The sequence below is a fragment of the Salvelinus namaycush genome, chromosome 9 (genome assembly GCF_016432855.1).
Source record: "Salvelinus namaycush isolate Seneca chromosome 9, SaNama_1.0, whole genome shotgun sequence".
Taxonomy (NCBI): Eukaryota; Metazoa; Chordata; class Actinopteri; order Salmoniformes; family Salmonidae; genus Salvelinus; species Salvelinus namaycush.
The window spans coordinates 34,274,988-34,294,182 of NC_052315.1; the positions used below are offsets into that span (position 1 = coordinate 34,274,988).

The 19,195-nt window shown below is 42.2% G+C and overlaps 1 protein-coding gene across 2 annotated transcripts in view; it reads left to right on the forward strand.

Annotated features, from left to right (window-relative positions):
* Window positions 1-19,195, forward strand: part of LOC120053999 (peptidyl-prolyl cis-trans isomerase FKBP8-like) — a 58,182-nt gene that overhangs the window by 35,636 nt on the left and 3,351 nt on the right. For both annotated transcript variants that reach the window (XM_039001351.1, XM_039001350.1), the window contains 3 exons: window positions 15,547-15,764; window positions 17,862-18,046; window positions 18,255-18,332. In XM_039001351.1, the coding sequence (XP_038857279.1) occupies window positions 15,547-15,764; window positions 17,862-18,046; window positions 18,255-18,332 (481 nt within the window). The remainder of the gene's footprint in view (window positions 1-15,546; window positions 15,765-17,861; window positions 18,047-18,254; window positions 18,333-19,195) is intronic.

Consider the following 19,195-nt stretch of genomic DNA (forward strand, 5'->3'; position numbering starts at 1 on the left):
AATTATAGATGGATCATTTATTTGTCAGTGGGCAAACATACAAAATCAGCCGGGTATCAAATAATTTTTTCCCTCACTGTATACAGTTGTGGTCAAAAGTTGAGAATGACACAAATATTAATTTTCAAAGTCTGCTGCCTCAGTTTGTATGATGGCAATTTGCATATACTCCAGAATGTTATGAAGAGTGAACAGATGAATTGCAATTAATTGCAAAGTCCCTATTTGCCATGCAAATGAACTGAATCCCCCAAAAACATTTCAACTGCATTTCAGCCCTGCCAAAAAAGGACCAGCTGACATGTCAGTGATTCTCTCGTTAACACAGGTGTGAGTGTTGACGAGGACAAGGCTGGAGATCACTCTGTCATGCTGATGGAGTTCGAATAACAGACTGGAAGCTTCAAAAGGAGGGTGGTGCTTGGAATCATTGTTCTTCCTCTGTCAGTCATGGTTACCTCCAAGGAAACACGTGCCGTCATCATTGCTTTGCACAAAAAGGGCTTCACAGGCAGGGATATTGCTGCTAGTAAGATTGCACCTAAATCAACCATTTATCAGATCATCAAGAACTTTAAGGAGAGCGGTTCAATTGTTGTGAAGGCTTCAAGGTGCCCAAGAAAGTCCAGCAAGCGCCAGGACCATCTCCTAAAGTTGATTCAGCAGTACCAGTACAGAGCTTGCTCAGGAATGGCAGCAGGCAGGTGTGAGTGCATCTGCACGCACAGTGAGGCGAAGACTTTTGGAGGATGGCCTGGTGTCAAGAAGGGCAGCAAAGAAACCACTTCTCTCCAGGAAAAACATCAGGGACAGGCTGATATTCTGCAAAAGGTACAGGGATTGGACTGCTGAGGACTGGGGTAAAGTCACTTTCTCTGATGAATCCCCTTTCCGATTGTTTGGGGCATCCGGAAAAAAGCTTGTCCGGAGAAGACAAGGTGAGCGCTACCATCAGTCATGTGTCATGCCAACAGTAAAGCATTCTGAGAACATTCATGTGTGGGGTTGCTTCTCAGCCAAGGGAGTGGGCTCACTTACAATAGTGCCTAAGAACACAGCCATGAATAAAGAATGGTACCAACACATCCTCCGAGAGCAACTTCTCCCAACCATCCAGGAACAGTTTGGTGACGAACAATGCCTTTTCCAGCATGATGGAGCACCTTGCCATAAGGCAAAAGTGATAACTAAGTGGCTCGGAGAACAAAACATCGATATTTTGCATCCATGGCCAGGAAACTCCTCAGACCTTAAACCCATTGAGAACTTGTGGTCAATCCTCAAGAGGCGGGTAGACAAACAAAAACCCACAAATTCTGACAAACTCCAAGCATTGATTATGCAAGAATGGGCTGCCATCAGTCAGGATGTGGCACAGAAGTTAATTGACAGCATGCCAGGGCGGATTGCAGAGGTCTTGAAAAATGGTCAACACTGCAAATATTGACTCTTTGCATCAACTTCATGTAATTATCAATAAAAGCCTTTGACACTTATGAAATGCTTGTAATTATAATTCAGTGTTCCATAGTAACATCTGACACATATCTAAAGACAATGAAGCAGCAAACTTTGTCGAAATTAATATTTGTGTCATTCTCAAAACTTTTGGCCACGACTGTACACACGTGCCTGTAAGGTTCTGCTTTTCTTTGTCAACCTTGTGTTCTTTTTCTTTGTGTCTTTCATTTTTGTTCTTTGATTTCACCTGTGTTCGTTTCTCACCTGGTCTCATCAGCTCCCTATTTAGTTCAGTTAATTCTGTTTGTATGGTTGTGAGGTGTTGTTTGTTTTTGACCATTGCCTGCGACCACGATTCCGGCAAAGGCTTAACAAACATCTGCCGCGCTTTGCATGTGAATCTACACCTTTTTCTCCTTGAGTATTCATTAGTGTCATTTGTCACAGAAGCAAATTTTTATAATTGAATTATAGGTAGCCCTTTTATTCCAGGCTTTATCTAAATATTCCACAAATGGAAATACACAATGGACAAAAAGAATCAGTTTCTTTTCATCGCTCACCCACATAATGCCAGGGTATATCTTGTGTGCTTTCTGTAATAAGATCAAGCATATATCGTGGTAGAAAGGGCAATAGAGGATCAAATTAGTTTAATTCTCAATTTCTTTGAGGTCACAAGCGTTAGTCTTTCCTCTTCCATTTCACCAAAATACTGCCTGTTTCAATACGCAGGGGTAATATCCCTGATGTTAACTGTGCACTTGGCGATCTCTTGCATTTAGATAGGTTATACATAATATACAGTGCATTCGAAAGTATTCAGAGCTCTTGACTTTCCACATTGTGTTACGGTACAGCTTTATTCTAAAATGGATTTCATTTTTTCCCTTATCAATCTACACACAATACCCCATAATGACAAAGCGAAAACAGGTTTTTGTAAAATTTACATAAGTATTCAGACCCTTTCCTATGAGACTCGAAATTGAGCTCAGGTTCATCCTGTTTCCATTGATCATTGAGATGTTTCTACAACTTGGAGTCCACCTGTGTTAAATACAATTGATTGGAGAGGATTTGTAAAGGCACACACCTGTCTATGTAAGGTTCCACTGTTGACAGTGCATGTCAGAGAAAAAACCAAGACATGAGGTCGAAGGAATTGTCTGTAGAGCTCCGAGACAGGATTGTGTTGATACACAGATCTGGGGAAGGGTATCAAAACATTTCTACAGCACTGAAAGTTCAAGAACACAGTGGCCTCCATCATTCTTAAATGGAAGAAGTTTGGAACCCCCAAGACTCTTCCTAGAGCTGACCGCCCAGCCAAACTGAGCAATCGAGAGAGAAGGGCATTGGTAAGAGATGACCAAGATACTGATGGTCACTGACAGAGCGTCAGAGTTCCTCTGCGGAGATGGGAGAATCTTCCAGAAGGACAACCATCTATGCAGCACTCCATCAATCAAGCCACTCAGTAAAAGGCACATTACAGTCCACTTGGAGTTGGGCAAAAGGCACCTAAAGGACTCAGACCAAGATTCTCTGGTCTGATGAAACCAAGAGTTAACACTTTGGCCTGAATGCCAAGCGTCACGTCTGGAGGAACTTGGCACCATCCCTACGGTGAAGCATATTGTTGGCAGCCTCATGCTGTGGGGATGTTTTTCAGCAGCATGGACTTGGAGACTAGTCAGGATCGAGGGAAAAGATGAACAGAGCAAAGTACAAAGAGATCCTTGATGATAACCTGCTCCAGAGTGCTCAGGACTTCAGACTGGGGCGAAGGTTCACCTTCCAACAGGACAACGACCCTACGCACACAGCCAAGACAACACAGGAGTGGCTTCGGGACAAGTCTCTGAATGTTCTTTAGTGGCCCAGACAGAGCCCGGACTTGAACCCGATCGAACATCTCTGGAGAGACCTGAAAATAGCTGTGCAGTGACGCTCCCCATCCAACCTGAGAGCTTGAGAGGATCTGCAGAGAAGAATGGGAGAAACTCCCCAAATACAGGTGTGCCAAGCTTGTAGCATCATACCCAAGAAGACTTGAGGCTGCAATTGGTGCCAAAGCTGCTTCAATAAAGTACTGAGTAAAAAGTGTCTGAATACTTATGTAAATGTAATTTCAGTAAAAAAATACATTAGCAGAATGTCTAAACCTGTTTTTGCTTTGTCATTATGGCATATATTGTGTTGATTAATGAGGGGGGAAAAACAATTGAATCAATCTTAGAGTAAGGCTGTAACGTAACAAAATGTGGAAAAGTTAAGGGGTCTGAATACTTTCTGAATGAACAAACAAATTCACCCTTAAACCCAAATTGAGAACCTTTTGTTTGATTATGATTCATCTCCTCCACTCATTTTTTCATATTGCATCAGTTTTTTTTATATCTACATTAAATTTGGTTTTCGTACAGATGTTCCGTCTGACTGGTATATAGTTTAACAGGCAAAAATTAACTAAAACCAATGTTATCCAAGTTAGTTGTCAATTCTTCATGGGTAGCTAGCTGACTGTTCTTTGTGGCTATAAGGCTAGCTAACAGTAGTAGCTAACCAGTTAGATAAATTGACTTACTATGAGCTTGTGAGCATCGCACACTACAGTGGGAATTGTAGGCAGGTAACCATGCAAAAATGAACACAGAATGTATTTATTAACATATCAAGATAAAATATTGTAGTCAGGCAACATATGAGATGTGAATAGGCAACATTTCATGCGAAGTCAGTGTATTTTCTCTCGCTTCAGCTCAAATAATGTCTGACATTGATTTCAAGAATTTGTCATTTTTTACGTGGTTGTATCATATTCCCTTGAAGCTTGTGTCAATGCATGCTTCAAAATATGTACAAACGGAGTACGCATTCGAGACATGCCCAACATAGCCATTTATTACGGTTTCCAGTAGTACTGAGATAGCACAATTAACTTTTGTTTCAAAACCACAGGCAGAACATTAACACAAATTCCATCTCACATCTGTGCTTATGGATATCTGCCCAAGACACTGAAAGGGGAATTAACTCTTAGAAGGGTCTTGTCCCATAGGTTAATAACTACTGAAAGGGCCTAGGGTCTGTGGATTCACATACAGTAGAAGGGCTGTTAATGCATTTATACAGGTAACTGCCAAAATAAAGGAAACACCAACAAAGTGGGTTAATAGGGCGTTAGGCCACCACGAGCCACCAGAACAGCTTCAATGCGCTTTGGCATAGATTCTACAAGTGTCTGGAACTCTATTGGAGGGAAGCGATGCCATTCTTCCATGAGAAATTCCATCATTTGGTGTTTTGTTCATGGTGATGGAAAAACACTGTCTCAGGCCCCACTCCAGAATCTCCCATAAGTGTTCAATTGGGTTGAGATCCGGTGACAAATCCACACACAGCTTTTTTTACATGGATTTTCAGGACTTTTTGGAGAGTAAAAATGTATTCCCATAGAGCCCCAGAGTGGAGTTGTCATAATACCCATAAAACCTAGAGGTCAAACAGGGAAATGGTTCCTATCGTTTTTCCACCATTAATTTTTCCCATAGGCTCACCCTGGCGTGACATTTTTGATAACTGTGTAAATCATGTAATCTCTCTCAGACATGGTGATTTATCAATATAGTCGGATCTATTTACTCAGATTCGTAAATGCTAATTAGCATCAAAGTACACATTATGCATACCTACAAATCCCTGCACGTCATCTCCAGCCGATACCTTTGCTAAAAAGTATTATGTCAATTTAAAACTTGCACAAGACAGTTCACAGAATTGTCCATTTAAAGAAAAGTAGCCTATTTACTAATTACAATACTGAACAAAAATATAAACGCAACATCTAAGTGCTGGTCCCATGTTTCATGAGCGGAAGTAAAAGATCCCAGAAATGTTCCATATGCACAAAAATCTTACTTCTCTCAAATGTGCATAAATGTGTTTACAACCCTGTCAGTGAGCATTTCTCCATTGCCAAGATAATCCAGCCACCTGACAGGTGTGGCATATCAAGAAGCTGATTAAACAGCATGATCATTACACAGGTTCACCTTGTGCTGGGGTCAATAAAACGCCAATAAATGTGCCATTTTGTCACACAACACAATGCCACAGATGTCAAAAATTTTGAAGGAGCGTGCAATTGGCATGTTGACTGCAGGAATGTCAGACGAGAGCTGATGCCAGATAATCTAATGTCATTTTCTCTACCATAAGCCTCTTCCAATGTCATTTTAGAGAATTTATGTCCAACAGAATGTCCAACTGGCCTCACAACGTTTATGGCGTTGTGTGAACAAGCGGTTTGCTGATGTCAACGTTGTGAACAGAGCGCCCCAAGGTGGCAGTGGGGTTATGGTATTGGCAGGCATAAGCTACGGACAATGAACACAATTGCATTTTATCGATGGCAATTTGAATGCACAGAAATACGAGATCCTGAGGCCCATTGTTGTGCCGTTCATCCGCTGGCATCACCTCATGTTTCAGCATGATACTGCACGGCCCCATGTTGCAAGGATCTGTACACAATTCCAGGAAGCTGAAAATGTCGCAGTTCTTCCATAGCCTGCATACTTACCAGACATGTCACCCATTGAGCATGTTTGGGATACTCTGGATCGACGTGTACGACAGCGTGTTCCAGTTCCTGCAAATATCCAGCAACTTCGCACAGCCATTGAAAAGGAATGGGACAACATTCCAGAGTCAACAGCCTGATCAACTCTATGTGAAGGTGATGTGTCGCGCTACATGAAGCAAATGGGGGTCACACCAGATACTGACTGGTTTTCTGATCCACACCCCTACCTTTTTTAAAAGGTATCTGTGACCAACAGATGCACATCTGTATTCCCAGTCATGAAATTGACTGATTTCCTTATATGAACTGTAACTCAGTAAAATCTTTGAAATTGTTGCATTTTTATTTGTTCAGTGTTCACTAGCCAACATTAGAAAGTTAATCCAAAGATTCTTACATTTGCCTCGATTAAGCAGTCTCATCCAGATTATTATGGCGTTTGTAGTTCTTTATGATAGCCACATTAGCATTTCATTTTTGGGGGGTAAATACACGTGAATAAATCTAATCAATTGTCACATGTGCCAAATACAACAGGTGTAGACGTTACAGTGTAATGATTACTTACAAGCCCTTAACCAACAATACAGTTTTAAGAAAAAAAGTATTTACTAAAATAAATTGAAGCAAAAAAATTACAAAATAAGAAATATATTGATAGGTCAGAGATTTACAAAACATCACGCCAGGGCAAGCCTACACGAAACACAGCCCTTACTTTACGTGTTTCTAAAATCCTCTATGGGAAAAATGAGTGGTGGAAAAACGATTGGAACCATTTCCCTGTTTGACCGCTAGGTTTTATTGGTATTATAACTCATCTATTCAAAATCCTAATTTCCCCTAACCATAACCCCAAAGCCTAAAATGGCATTTTAACAAATGCAAGACACTTCTCAAAATTTCTCGTTGTCCTGATAACGCCTTTGAGACCCCTCTTTCAAAGTCACTGAGATCTGTTGTTCTGGCCACGGTAGCCAAAAGTAATGGGCAACTGGGCATTTTTGTACATGACCCTAAGCATGATGGGATGTTAATCGCTTAATTAACTCAGGAACCACACCTGTGTGGAAGCATCTGCTTTTAATATACTGTAGCGACCCGCACAGACAGCTGTGTGTTATGTGTTAGGCTAGTAGGTGGTTGTGTTGTACTTACTAGTACCCAGTGTTCGCGGGGTCCGACATGCCAATCAACCTGCTATCTGCCAATCACGGGAATGCCTGGAATGTTCTGATGCCGGGCATCCTGGCGGTTGGCGGAGTGGCGTGGAGGGGGGTTGGGCAGGGGGATGGAGCATAGGAAGTTAAGACCAGGTTTAGCCTTTGTTCTCTCTCTTACGTCTGGCCTTCACAAGAGAAGGTCACGGTTGGCTTGTGGGTTCTTTCATTTATTTGGCGTGTGCTACGGCCAAACAGTAGCCTGTGTAAAGTGGGTTAATAAACCGTCAATTCGTAAACTCAATCCTCAATCTGGACAATTGTTCCTTTATGATCTAGTCAGGTCATTACAATGCTTTGTATCCCTCATTTACTCAGGTGTTTCCTTTATTTTGGCAGTTACCTGTACATCTACATATGCTAAATATGAATATTCTACTACAGGGATGGGCACCTCCAATCCTTGGGGACCTGATTGGTCTCACACTTTTGCCCCCAGCCCCAGCTAACACATCTGACTCCAATAATCAACTAATCATGATCTATAGCTTAGAATGCAATTAGTTTAATCAGCTGTGTTGGCTAGGGATGGGGAAAAAGTGTAACACCACTCCAGCCACCGAGGACTGGAGTTACCCATTCCTGTTCTACGAGCTAGTCACCATCACTAATGGTGGAGTCTGACTTCTAAAGTTATTTCCTCTTTTGTCTACTCATCCAAAGCCTAAACATCTTTGAATGCCCCTACTTCCTCCGATCCCAAGGGATCCATCTCATGTTTCCAAGGCCATAGCTCATCTGCTACATGCTCCTGCATCATGTAACACTGGATGTAGTCCCTTGGGAGGAGAAGTGAAATGGTAACCCGATTCCACCTGCTGACACAGGCACTGCTCCCCTGCTCAGACATTGCATGCATCACCAATGGTTGCGTGCCACGTCATCGACTGTGTCATCAACTGACCGATTGCTATAACATAATGATGTGGTTAGCTGAAACTTAAAATACCTATCCACGCATTGTAAGATCTGGCATGCGTCAGCAACGCCTGGGCAGAGGAACGCGCCCAAAGACTGGTGCTTTGCTAATTATGTTAGACAGACAAATTGTGTTATTGACACAACCAATTTGAATAATTCATGATCTGACACACTACAGTGCTATCACCTTGCAATACAACTACCAGTACCAGACCTTGCTATGACAACTGGACTTCAATATCAGACTTCATTTAAAATCTCTACTTTCTAGAACCGAATTTCTAACATGATTCGATTAGCTTTTTTCTTTCTCCTTTTAAAGTGAATTGAGTTTTACAACTTTATTTTGGCATATGACCTTGACATACTTAAGACCCTATAAATCAGAAATGCACCTTCCAATTATGCCTTTATATTGAATGAGGGATGATAATAAGACAGGGCTTACCACTTTCACTATAATTAAGCAAGGGGTGTGCACTATACCATCTAGATGTTGACATATGGTATGGGAATTGTGGAGCTCTCCTCCGAACTCCCGAATTCAAGTCAACCTACTGCTCCCTCTGCTAAACATAATCAATTAAGTGAGCCCATGTCATGCACGCTCCATTGTGTGCTATGGGGTCACAGGTATCAACTGGAGAACCAATTTAACTTTCCTTCTGAGTGACTCTTGCGTAAGCTGAAGGCATCAGTAATTTACAGGTGTAACTCACAGGTGGACCAGATTACATTTCTTGCCAGTTTGGAGGGATTTGAATACCCTCCCAAGTTCACAAATCCTAGGGCTTGAGTTGACTTAGATAATAAACTTTAATTCACTGTAGTAACACTGCCCTGGGAGAGAACAGCTGTCAAGTGTGAACCGACAGGAATATATACAGTACCAGTCAAAAGTTTGGACACACCTACTCCTTCAAGGGGTTTTCTTTATTTTTACTATTTTGTAGATTGTAGAATAATAGTGAATACATCAACACTATGAAATAACAAATATGGAATCATGTAGTAACCAAAAAAGTGTTAAACAAATCAAAAAAAAATTTTAAATATTTTTGATTCTTCAAAAGTAGCCACCCTTTGCCTTGATGACAGCTTTGCGCACTCTTGGCATTCTCTCAACTAGCTTCACCTGGAATGCTTTTCCAACAGTCTTGAAGGAGTTCCCACATATGATGAGCACTTGTTGGCTGCTCTACTTTAACTCTGGAGTCTAACTCATCAATTGGGTTGAGGTTGGGTGATTGTGTAAGCCAGGTCATCTGATGCCACACTCCATCACTCTCCTTCTTGGCCAAATAGCCCTTACACAGTCTGGAGGTGTGTTGGGTCATTGTCCTGTTGAAAAACAAATGACAGTCCTACTAAAGCGCAAACCAGATGGGATGGCGTATCGCTGCAGAATGCTGTGGTAGCCGTGCTGGTTAAGTGTGCCTTGAATTCTAAATAAATCACTGACTGTGTAACCAGCAAAGCACCCCCACACCATCACACTTCCTCCTCCATGCTTCATGGTGGGAACCACACATGCAGAGATCATCCGTTCACCTACTCTGCGTCTCACAAAGATGGTCTCATCAGACCAAAGGACAGATCTCCACCGGTCTATTGCCCATTGCTCGTGTTTCTTGGCTCAAGCAAGTCTCTTCTTCTTATTGGTGTCCTTTAGTAGTGGTTTCTTTGCAGCAATTCGACCATGAAGGCCTGATTCACACAGTCTCCTCTGAACAGTTGATGTTGAGATGTGTCTGTTACTTGAACTCTGTGAAGCATTTATTTGGGCTGCAATTTCTGAGGCTGGTAACTCTAATGAACTTACCCTTTGCAGCATAGGTAACTCTGGGTCTTCCTTTCCTGTGGTGGTCCTATGAGAGCCAGTTTCATCATAGCGCTTGATGGTTTTTGCGACTGCACTTGAATAAACGTTCAAAGTTTTATAATGTTTCGTATTGACTGACCTTCATGTCTCAAAGTAATGATGGATTGTCGTTTCGCTTTGCTAATTTGAGCTGTTCTTGCCATAATATGGACTTGGTCTTTTACCAAATAGGGCTATCTTCTGTATACCAACCATACCTTGTCACAACACAACTGATTGGCTCAAATGCATTAAGAAGGAAAGACATTTCTCAAATTCACTTTTAACAAGGCACACCTGTTAATTGAAATGCATTCCAGGTGACTACTTCATGGAGCTGGTTGAGAGAATGCCAAAAATGTGCAAAGCTGTCATCAAGGCAAAGGGTGGTTACTTTGAAGAATCTCAAATATAAAATATATTTAGATTTGTTTACACTTTTTTTGGTTACTACAGGATTCCATATTTGCTATTTAGTAGTTTGATGTCTTCAATATTATTCTGCAATGTAGAAAACCGTAAAAATAAAGAAAAACCCTTGAATGAGTAGGTGTCCAAACTTTTGACTGGTACTGTACACACACACACACACACACACACACACACACACACACACACACACACACACACACACACACACACACACACACACACACACACACACACACACACACACACACACACACACACACACACACACACACACACACACACGACCAAAAGTATGTGGACACCTGCTTGTCAAACATCTCATTCCAAAATCATGGCCATTAATATGGAGTTGGTCCCCCTTTGCTGCTATAACAGCCTCCACTCTTCTGGGAAGGCTTTCCACTAGATATTGGAAAATTGCTGCGGGGACTTGCTTCCATTCAGCCACAAGAGCATTAGTGAGGTTTGGCACTGATGTTGGGCGATTAGTCCTGGCTCCCAGTCGGCGTTCCAATTTAGCCCAAAGGTGTTTGATGGGGTTGAGGTCAGGGCTCGGTGCAGGCCAGTCAAGTTCTTCCACACGGATTCAACAAACCATTTCTTTATGGACCTTGCTTTGTGCATGGGGGCACTGTCATACTGAAACAAGAAAGGGCCTTCCCACAAAGTTGGAAGCACAGAATCGTCTGTAATGTCATTGTATGCTGCAGCATTAAGATTTTCCTTCAATGGAACTAAGTGAACAGACCATTATTCCTCCTCCGCTAAACTGTACATTTGGCACTATGTATTGTGGCAGGTAGTGTTCTCCTGGCATTCGCCAAACCCAGATTTGTCCGTCGGACTGCCAGATGGTGAAGCATGATTCATCACTCCAGTGTCATGATGTGACTATCATTAATGTGATTACTGCTATTTATTTCATAATTACCTACTACGTTTAAATATTACTCGATTAAATTAATCATATAACAATGAACTCATTAGGAATTTGGGGCACCACGGGAGAAGTTCTTTACCGAGTTACTATCTTCCGACTTAAAGTCTGGTTCATCCTTGGGAGCTATTTCCAAACGCCTGAAGGTACCATGTTCATCTGTACAAACAATAGTACGCAAGTATTAAAACCATGGGAACACGCAGCCGTCATACCGCTCAGGATAGAGACGCATTATGTCTCCTAGAGATGAACGTACTTTGGTGCGAAAAGTGCAAATCAATCCCAGAACAACAGCAAAGGACCTTGTGAAGATGCTGGAGGGAATGGATACAAAAGTATCTATATCCACAGTAAAACGAGTCCTATATCGACATAACCTGAAAGGCCGCTCAGCAAGGAAGAAGCCACTGCTCCAAAACCGCCATAAAAAGCCAGACTACGGTTTGCAACTGCACATGGGGACAAAGATCGTACTTTTTGTAGAAATGTCCTCTGGTCTGATAAAACAAAATCAGAACTGTTTGGCCATAATGTCCATATTTTTGGAGGAAAAAGGGGGACGCTTGCAAGCCAAAGAACACCATCCCAACCGTGAAGCATAGGGGTGGCAGCATCATGTTGGGTGGGTGCTTTGTTGCAGGAGGGACTGGTGCACGTCACAAAATAGATGGCATCATGAGGAAGGAAAATTATCAACATCTCAAGACATCAGTCAGGAAGTTAAAGCTTGGTCGCAAATGGGTCTTCCAAATGGGCAATGACCCCAAGCATACTTCTAAAGTTGTTGCAAAATGGCTTAAGGACAACAAAGTCAAGGTATTAGTGTGGCCATCACAAAGCCCTGACCTCAATCCTGTAGAAAATGTATGGGCCGAACTGAAAAACTGTGTGCGAGCAAGGAGGCCTACAAGCCTGACTCAGTTACACCAGCTCTGTCAGGAAGAATGGGCCAAAATTCACCCAACTTATTGTTGGAAGCTTGTGGAAGGCTACCTGAGACGTTTGACCCAAGTTAAACAATTTAAAGGCAATGCTACCAAATACTAATTGAGTGTATGTAAACTTCTGACCCACTGGGAATGTGATGAAAGAAATGAAAGCTGAAATAAATCATTCCCTCTACTATTATTCTGACATTTCACATTCTTAAAATAAAGTGGTGATCCTAACGGACCCAAGACAGGGAATTTTTACTAGGATTAAATGTCAGGAATGGTGAAACTGAGTTTAAATGTATTTGGCTACGGTGTATGTAAACTTCCGACTTCAAATGTGTGTATATATATATATATATATATATATATATATATATACACTGCTCAAAAAAATAAAGGGAACACTTAAACAACACAATGTAACTCCAAGTCAATCACACTTCTGTGAAATCAAACTGTCCACTTAGGAAGCAACACTGATTGACAATAAATTGCACATGCTGTTGTGCAAATGGAATAGACAACAGGTGGAAATTATAGGCAATTAGCAAGACACGCCAATAAAGGAGTGGTTCTGCAGGTGGTGACCACAGACCACTTCTCAGTTCCTATGCTTCCTGGCTGATGTTTTGGTCACTTTTGAATGCTGGCGTTGCTCTCACTCTAGTGGTAGCATGAGACGGAGTCTACAACCCACACAAGTGGCTCAGGTAGTGCAGCTCATCCAGGATGGCACATCAATGCGAGCTGTGGCAAGAAGGTTTGCTGTGTCTGTCAGCGTAGTGTCCAGAGCATGGAGGCGCTACCAGGAGACAGGCCAGTACATCAGGAGACATGGAGGAGGCCGTAGGAGGGCAACAACCCAGCAGCAGGACCGCTACCTCCGCCTTTGTGCAAGTAGGAGCAGGAGGAGCACTGCCAGAGCCTCCAGCAGGCCACAAATGACCTCCAGCAGGCCACAAATGTGCATGTGTCTGCTCAAACGGTCAGAAACAGACTCCATGAGGGTGGTATGAGGGCCCGACGTCCACAGGTAGGGGTTGTGCTTACAGCCCAACACCGTGCAGGACGTTTGGCATTTGCCAGAGAACACCAAGATTGGCAAATTCGCCACTGGCGCCCTGTGCTCTTCACAGATGAAAGCAGGTTCACACTGAGCACATGTGACAGACGTGACAGAGTCTGGAGACGCCGTGGAGAACGTTCTGCTGCCTGCAACATCCTCCAGCATGACCGATTTGGCGGTGGGTCAGTCATGGTGTGGGGTGGCATTTCTTTGGGGGGGGCGCACAGCCCTCCATGTGCTCGCCAGAGGTAGCCTGACTGCCATTAGGTACCGAGATGAGATCCTCAGACCCCTTGTGAGACCATATGCTGGTGCGGTTGGCCCTGGGTTCCTCCTAATGCAAGACAATGCTAGACCTCATGTGGCTGGAGTGTGTCAGCAGTTCCTGCAAGAGGAAGGCATTGATGCTATGGACTGGCCCGTCCGTTCCCCAGACCTGAATCCAATTGAGCACATCTGGGACATCATGTCTGGCTCCATCCACCAACGCCACGTTGCACCACAGACTGTCCAGGAGTTGGCGGATGCTTTAGTCCAGGTCTGGGAGGAGATCCCTCAGGAGACCATCCGCCACCTCATCAGGAGCATGCCCAGGCGTTGTAGGGAGGTCATACAGGCACGGGGAGGCCACACACACTACTGAGCCTCATTTTGACTTGTTTTAAGGACATTACATCAAAGTTGGATCAGCCTGTAGTGTGGTTTTCCACTTTAATTTTGAGTGTGACTCCAAATCCAGACCTCCATTGGTTGATAAATTTGATTTCCATTGATAATTTTTGTGTGATTTTGTTGTCAGCACATTCAACTATGTAAAGAAAAAAGTATTTAATAAGAATATTTCATTCATTCAGATCTAGGATGTGTTATTTTAGTGTTCCCTTTATTTTTTTGAGCAGTGTATATATATATATATATATATATACACACACACAGTACCAATAAAAAGTTTGGACACACCTACTCATTCCAGGGTTACCTCTGCTGCAGAGGATAAGTTCATTACAGTTACCAGCCCCAGAAATTGAAGCCCAAATAAATGCTTCACAGAGTTCAAGAAAGACACATCTCAACATCAACTGTTCAGAGGAGACAGCGTCAATCAGGCCTTCATGGTCAAATTGCTGCAATGAAACCACTACTAAAGGACAGCAATAAGAAGAAGATACTTGCTTGGGCCAAGAAACACGAGCAATGGGCAATAGACCAGTGGAAATCTGTCCTTTGGCCTGACGATTTTTGGTTCCAACCGCCCTGTCTTTGTGAGACGCAGAGTAGGTGAACGGATGATCTCTGCATGTGTGGTTCCCACCGTGAAGCATGGAGGAGGTGTGAGGGTGCTTTGCTGGTTACACTGTCTGTGATTTATTTAGAAATCAAGGCACACTGAACCAGCATGGCTACCATAGCATTCTGCAGCGATACACCATCCCATCTGGTTTGCGCTTAGTGTGACCATCATTTGTTTTTCAACAGGACAATGACCCAACACACCTTCAGGCTATTTGACCAAGACAAAGAGTGATGGAGTGCAGCATCAGATGACTTATCCTCCACAATCAGCTAGGCTGTCATCAAGGCAAAGGGTGGCTACTTTGAAGAATCTAAAATATATTTTGATATGTTTAACACTTTTTTTGGTTACTACATGATTCCATATGTTATTTCATAGTTTTGATGTCTTCACTATTATTCTACAATGTAGAATAGTAAAATAGTAAAAATAAAGAAAAACTTTTGACTGGTGCTCTAACTAGCTATCTATCTAGCTTAGAACACAGAGACAGTTCCCTGTCGATCAGATAACAGAAATTGGTTGTCTTCTAATACATATTGCAGGTGAAGTCACCAATCAATATACCGTCCAATCAATCAAGATGTAACCGAAACAACTTAAAACTTAGTTGTGGTATTGGAAAATGACTGGCACATGGAGAATGACTTCAGACAACCATTCTGGTGATGTCAACAACATGAGTGATATGATACGCACTGACCCAGCATATTTACACACAATCAAAGTGAGATGTTGATGCAGATATTTAGGCTATCCATCCCTATTGCTCCAGTCTGGGTGTGATTAAAGGTTTGTGTATGTGTGTGTATTTGTTTTTGGCAGGGAGACAGATATTCCAGCCTGGGCCCCCTTACTCTACCAGCTGCAGCTCCTGGACATCAGAGAGAAGCCCGACCCTCTGATTCTCCCCATTTCGGACCGTATGCGCATAGCAAACCAGAAACGAGAGCGTGGGAACTTCCACTTCCAGAGGGAGGAGTACAGCATGGCTGCCAGGGCCTACTGGATGGCTCTTGATGTCCTTACTACACATACTAGAGGTAATCCTTTCTTTCAATACGTGTGTCACGCTACTCACGCACGCAAGCACAGGGGCACGTGCCCCCTCAGATTTGTCCTGTTAATAAATAAATACACGTTTTTTCTGTAATACTACTAGCCATCTACAGATGTAGGATCTTAATTTGAGCCAGTTTGCTAAATCAGGAAAATAATCCTGTGGGAATAGGAAATGTGAATTATTATGTGGAATATAATGAATGAACATTTTTGTAGGGTTCGATACATTTTTCGTAAGGGAAAATCAAATGTAATTTCAAATTGGAAATTACAAACTTCAGAAGACTTTTTAAACCTCATATACACTACACATTTTAAAATGTCATGCATTGCAGTTAAGTTCTCCTGCAACAGGGTGATCAGATGAAGTTCCTACATCTGTAGTAATTTTATGAAGTTGGCTTTAGCTAGCCGAGATAGGTTTCCAATCCCTCAACCTCATAACTAGCTACCAAGAAGACATTTCAGGATATCAATCAAGTTAGAGTAGCTAGCTTGTCTAACTATCTTAACTGGCATGCCTGCTGGCAAGGTTGGTAGACTTTAGAAAAGCAAACAATCACTAAATGTACTGAATAAGACTCACATTTTTCTTTTACAGATGCAGAGAAGCATATTTATTTTTATTTTTTATATACCAATTTTAGTATAGAATTAAGCATAATGATTATGACTCTAGATTGCAGGAAAAGGCTGTTTCAGGTGTTTAAAAAATGATAAATTCTGCAACTTCCGTCCCACCCCCAGCCATCCTCACGTACTTTGTGCCCCCTCAGATTTTCGGGTCGCCCAACGCCCTGCGCACGCACACAGCTTTTAGTTAACTAGCACACTTCAGAAAAGTGTGCTAGTTAGTCTCTTAATGGCTTACTGGTCGTCCATCTCAGAACTAATCATGCTATCATAATGAGGAGCATATCCAGCAGAGGTCACTGTCATGAGAAATGTTATTGTTGATTCTTAATCAAACCTAATAAACGTTCATGTTAATTCAAGGTCCTTAATAATGTTCATTGCTGGAAAGGCAGGGTGGACCCAAGAGAGACATTCGACAGAAATGAGTCAGTGAGGAGAAGAGCGTGGGCTGCATCTAAATGTATCAATGATGATGGGCCAATGGCTACATTTTACTCAGCACTTAACAAGAAATGAATATATTCAATGCAAAAAGACTGCGAATTTATCAGGTTAGCATTTTTCGTCATGAATCTTGTTCTGGAGGCAGTTCTGCAGATTGTGGCTGCGCCAGCAAATGACCACAGTCATAAAATCAGATTTTAAATCGAACCCTAACCTTAACCACACTGATAACCCTAACCTTAAATTAAGACCAAAAAAGCACATTTTTGTTTTCATACATTTGTACAATATAGCCAATTTCGACTTTGCAGCTGGCCCATCTAGCGGAAATCACTCAGTTCTGAATCCAGGGCAAGATTCATGACAATGCTTGAAGTTATCAAATGTGGTAATGCAACAGAATATTGAGAAATTCAATACATGGTGAAAAAAACACCATTATTGAATATCTGCATTAGAATTATCACTGAATATTCCAACGGATATAGGTTTCTATACCACTGATTTACATCTCTCGTGATCATTCACACTTAAATACACAATGGCAATGCACCAAACTTTGGATTATGATGACTTCTTCATGGATTTTAGTGAGATTAATTAACTTTACCGTCTCTATAATATACTGTAAATCCTTGAATAACTGCTCCTTCCTCCCAATCTAATCCTAACATAGCTCTGCTAACAACAATCCCTCACAGATCTTAGACTAATAACTCTCACTTCAGCTGTAACAGAGAGACTTCCAAACTCATAGGAGTGTCAAAGTCAGCGCTTCCATAATGGCGCTAACAATGAATTTTTACTGAGGCAAACAAACACACAGATGTCCTTACAGTACATCAAATACCCAAAGTCTCGCCTCCCTTTAGTTCCTGTGAGTATATAATTCCCCCTAACACCCAGAGAGACTGGGGCTCCAAGGACATATACATGACAATAGCCCAGGTGTGAGGCTGTGTGGCCTGTTTCTCTCTTCCCCCCCCCCCCCCCCGTAGATGGTAGTAGTGATGTGATGTTGGAGGGGGAGGAGGAGGAGGTGCAGGACTACCGTGTGAAGTGTCTGAACAACCTGGCAGCGGCTCAGCTGAAATTGGAGCAGTACGATGACGCACTACACACCAGCCGGGATGTTCTGTCCCTTGATCCACAAAACGTCAAAGCCCTCTTCAGGGCAGGGAAGGTGAGGGACACACTGTAACATTACCTGTCCCTCCCACAAGTCTATGGTGCCTGGTTGGAAGGGGAATTCTATTCTAAAACCATAGTCAGACATTTTAGATGGGTGTAAAGATTTACTGCCATTCAACATGTACTACTGAAACATGTACAGTATACAGCTGAAGGATGATTGTTGATTTAGCTGTTCAGATATTGCAATCTCTTTGCAGCTTCTGTCAGACAAGAGCGAGTACAAGGAGGCAATGGAGATACTGAAGAAGGCCCTGAAACTGGAGCCGTCCACTAAGGTGAGATGAACCTCATTTAAATAGGCTAACACCTCCACCTCTCCCTCGCCTCTAGACTGCTAGTGAAATCCACAAACAGATAAAGGGTCAATGTCACTACAGGTCCCTGAAATCATTCCCCAATCAAACACACTCATATGACACTAGGCCAGAGATTCATGATTTTATTTCCATAATATTTTGTAAAACTGCACGCAATACTCAACAAGTTCTTAAACCATGTCTGGAGTAGAGTGTGACTCACAGTTCACAATAAGTTTACAGAGTTATGTACTATTACCCAATACTGCCAATATTAAAGTATTGCCAAAAATGAACAACCTTTTGGCATGGGTTTGTGTTGTATTTTACAGCACTTAGTGTTGGATTTGCACAATATAGTTCAGAAAAGCAAAGCCAACCAAAGGTATTAGAGCCTAACACTTTGCAGATATCATTTTGTGGTGTTACTTCCATAGCCACAGTGAAGACCTGTTCTGTCTTGCTCCTAGTGCTGTCTGCTAAATTCTCTACTCAGCCACAAAGATTTAAGACCCTGATGTCACACATTGAGTGATAAAGCAAATCAAAATTGTTATTAATTTAACATGTTTTATTACTTCAGTTAGTTCCAACTCATTATGCTAAACAACTCCAATGCTACCAAAATACAAAGTGTGAATAACAACATTTAGAAACGTTTGCCCTTGTGGGTAGAATTCAGAATATTGTGTGTTTGTTAGTTTTTTTAACCCATGCTCTGAATGTGTTTTTCTGTGGCCTCAGCCCCACTTGGCCTGACCTGCAGTGTGCACTGCTGTCATGGTGAGACAGTCTTGTCTAGACAAAACTAAAATATCTGCTGACTTGGTAATTACACCCGT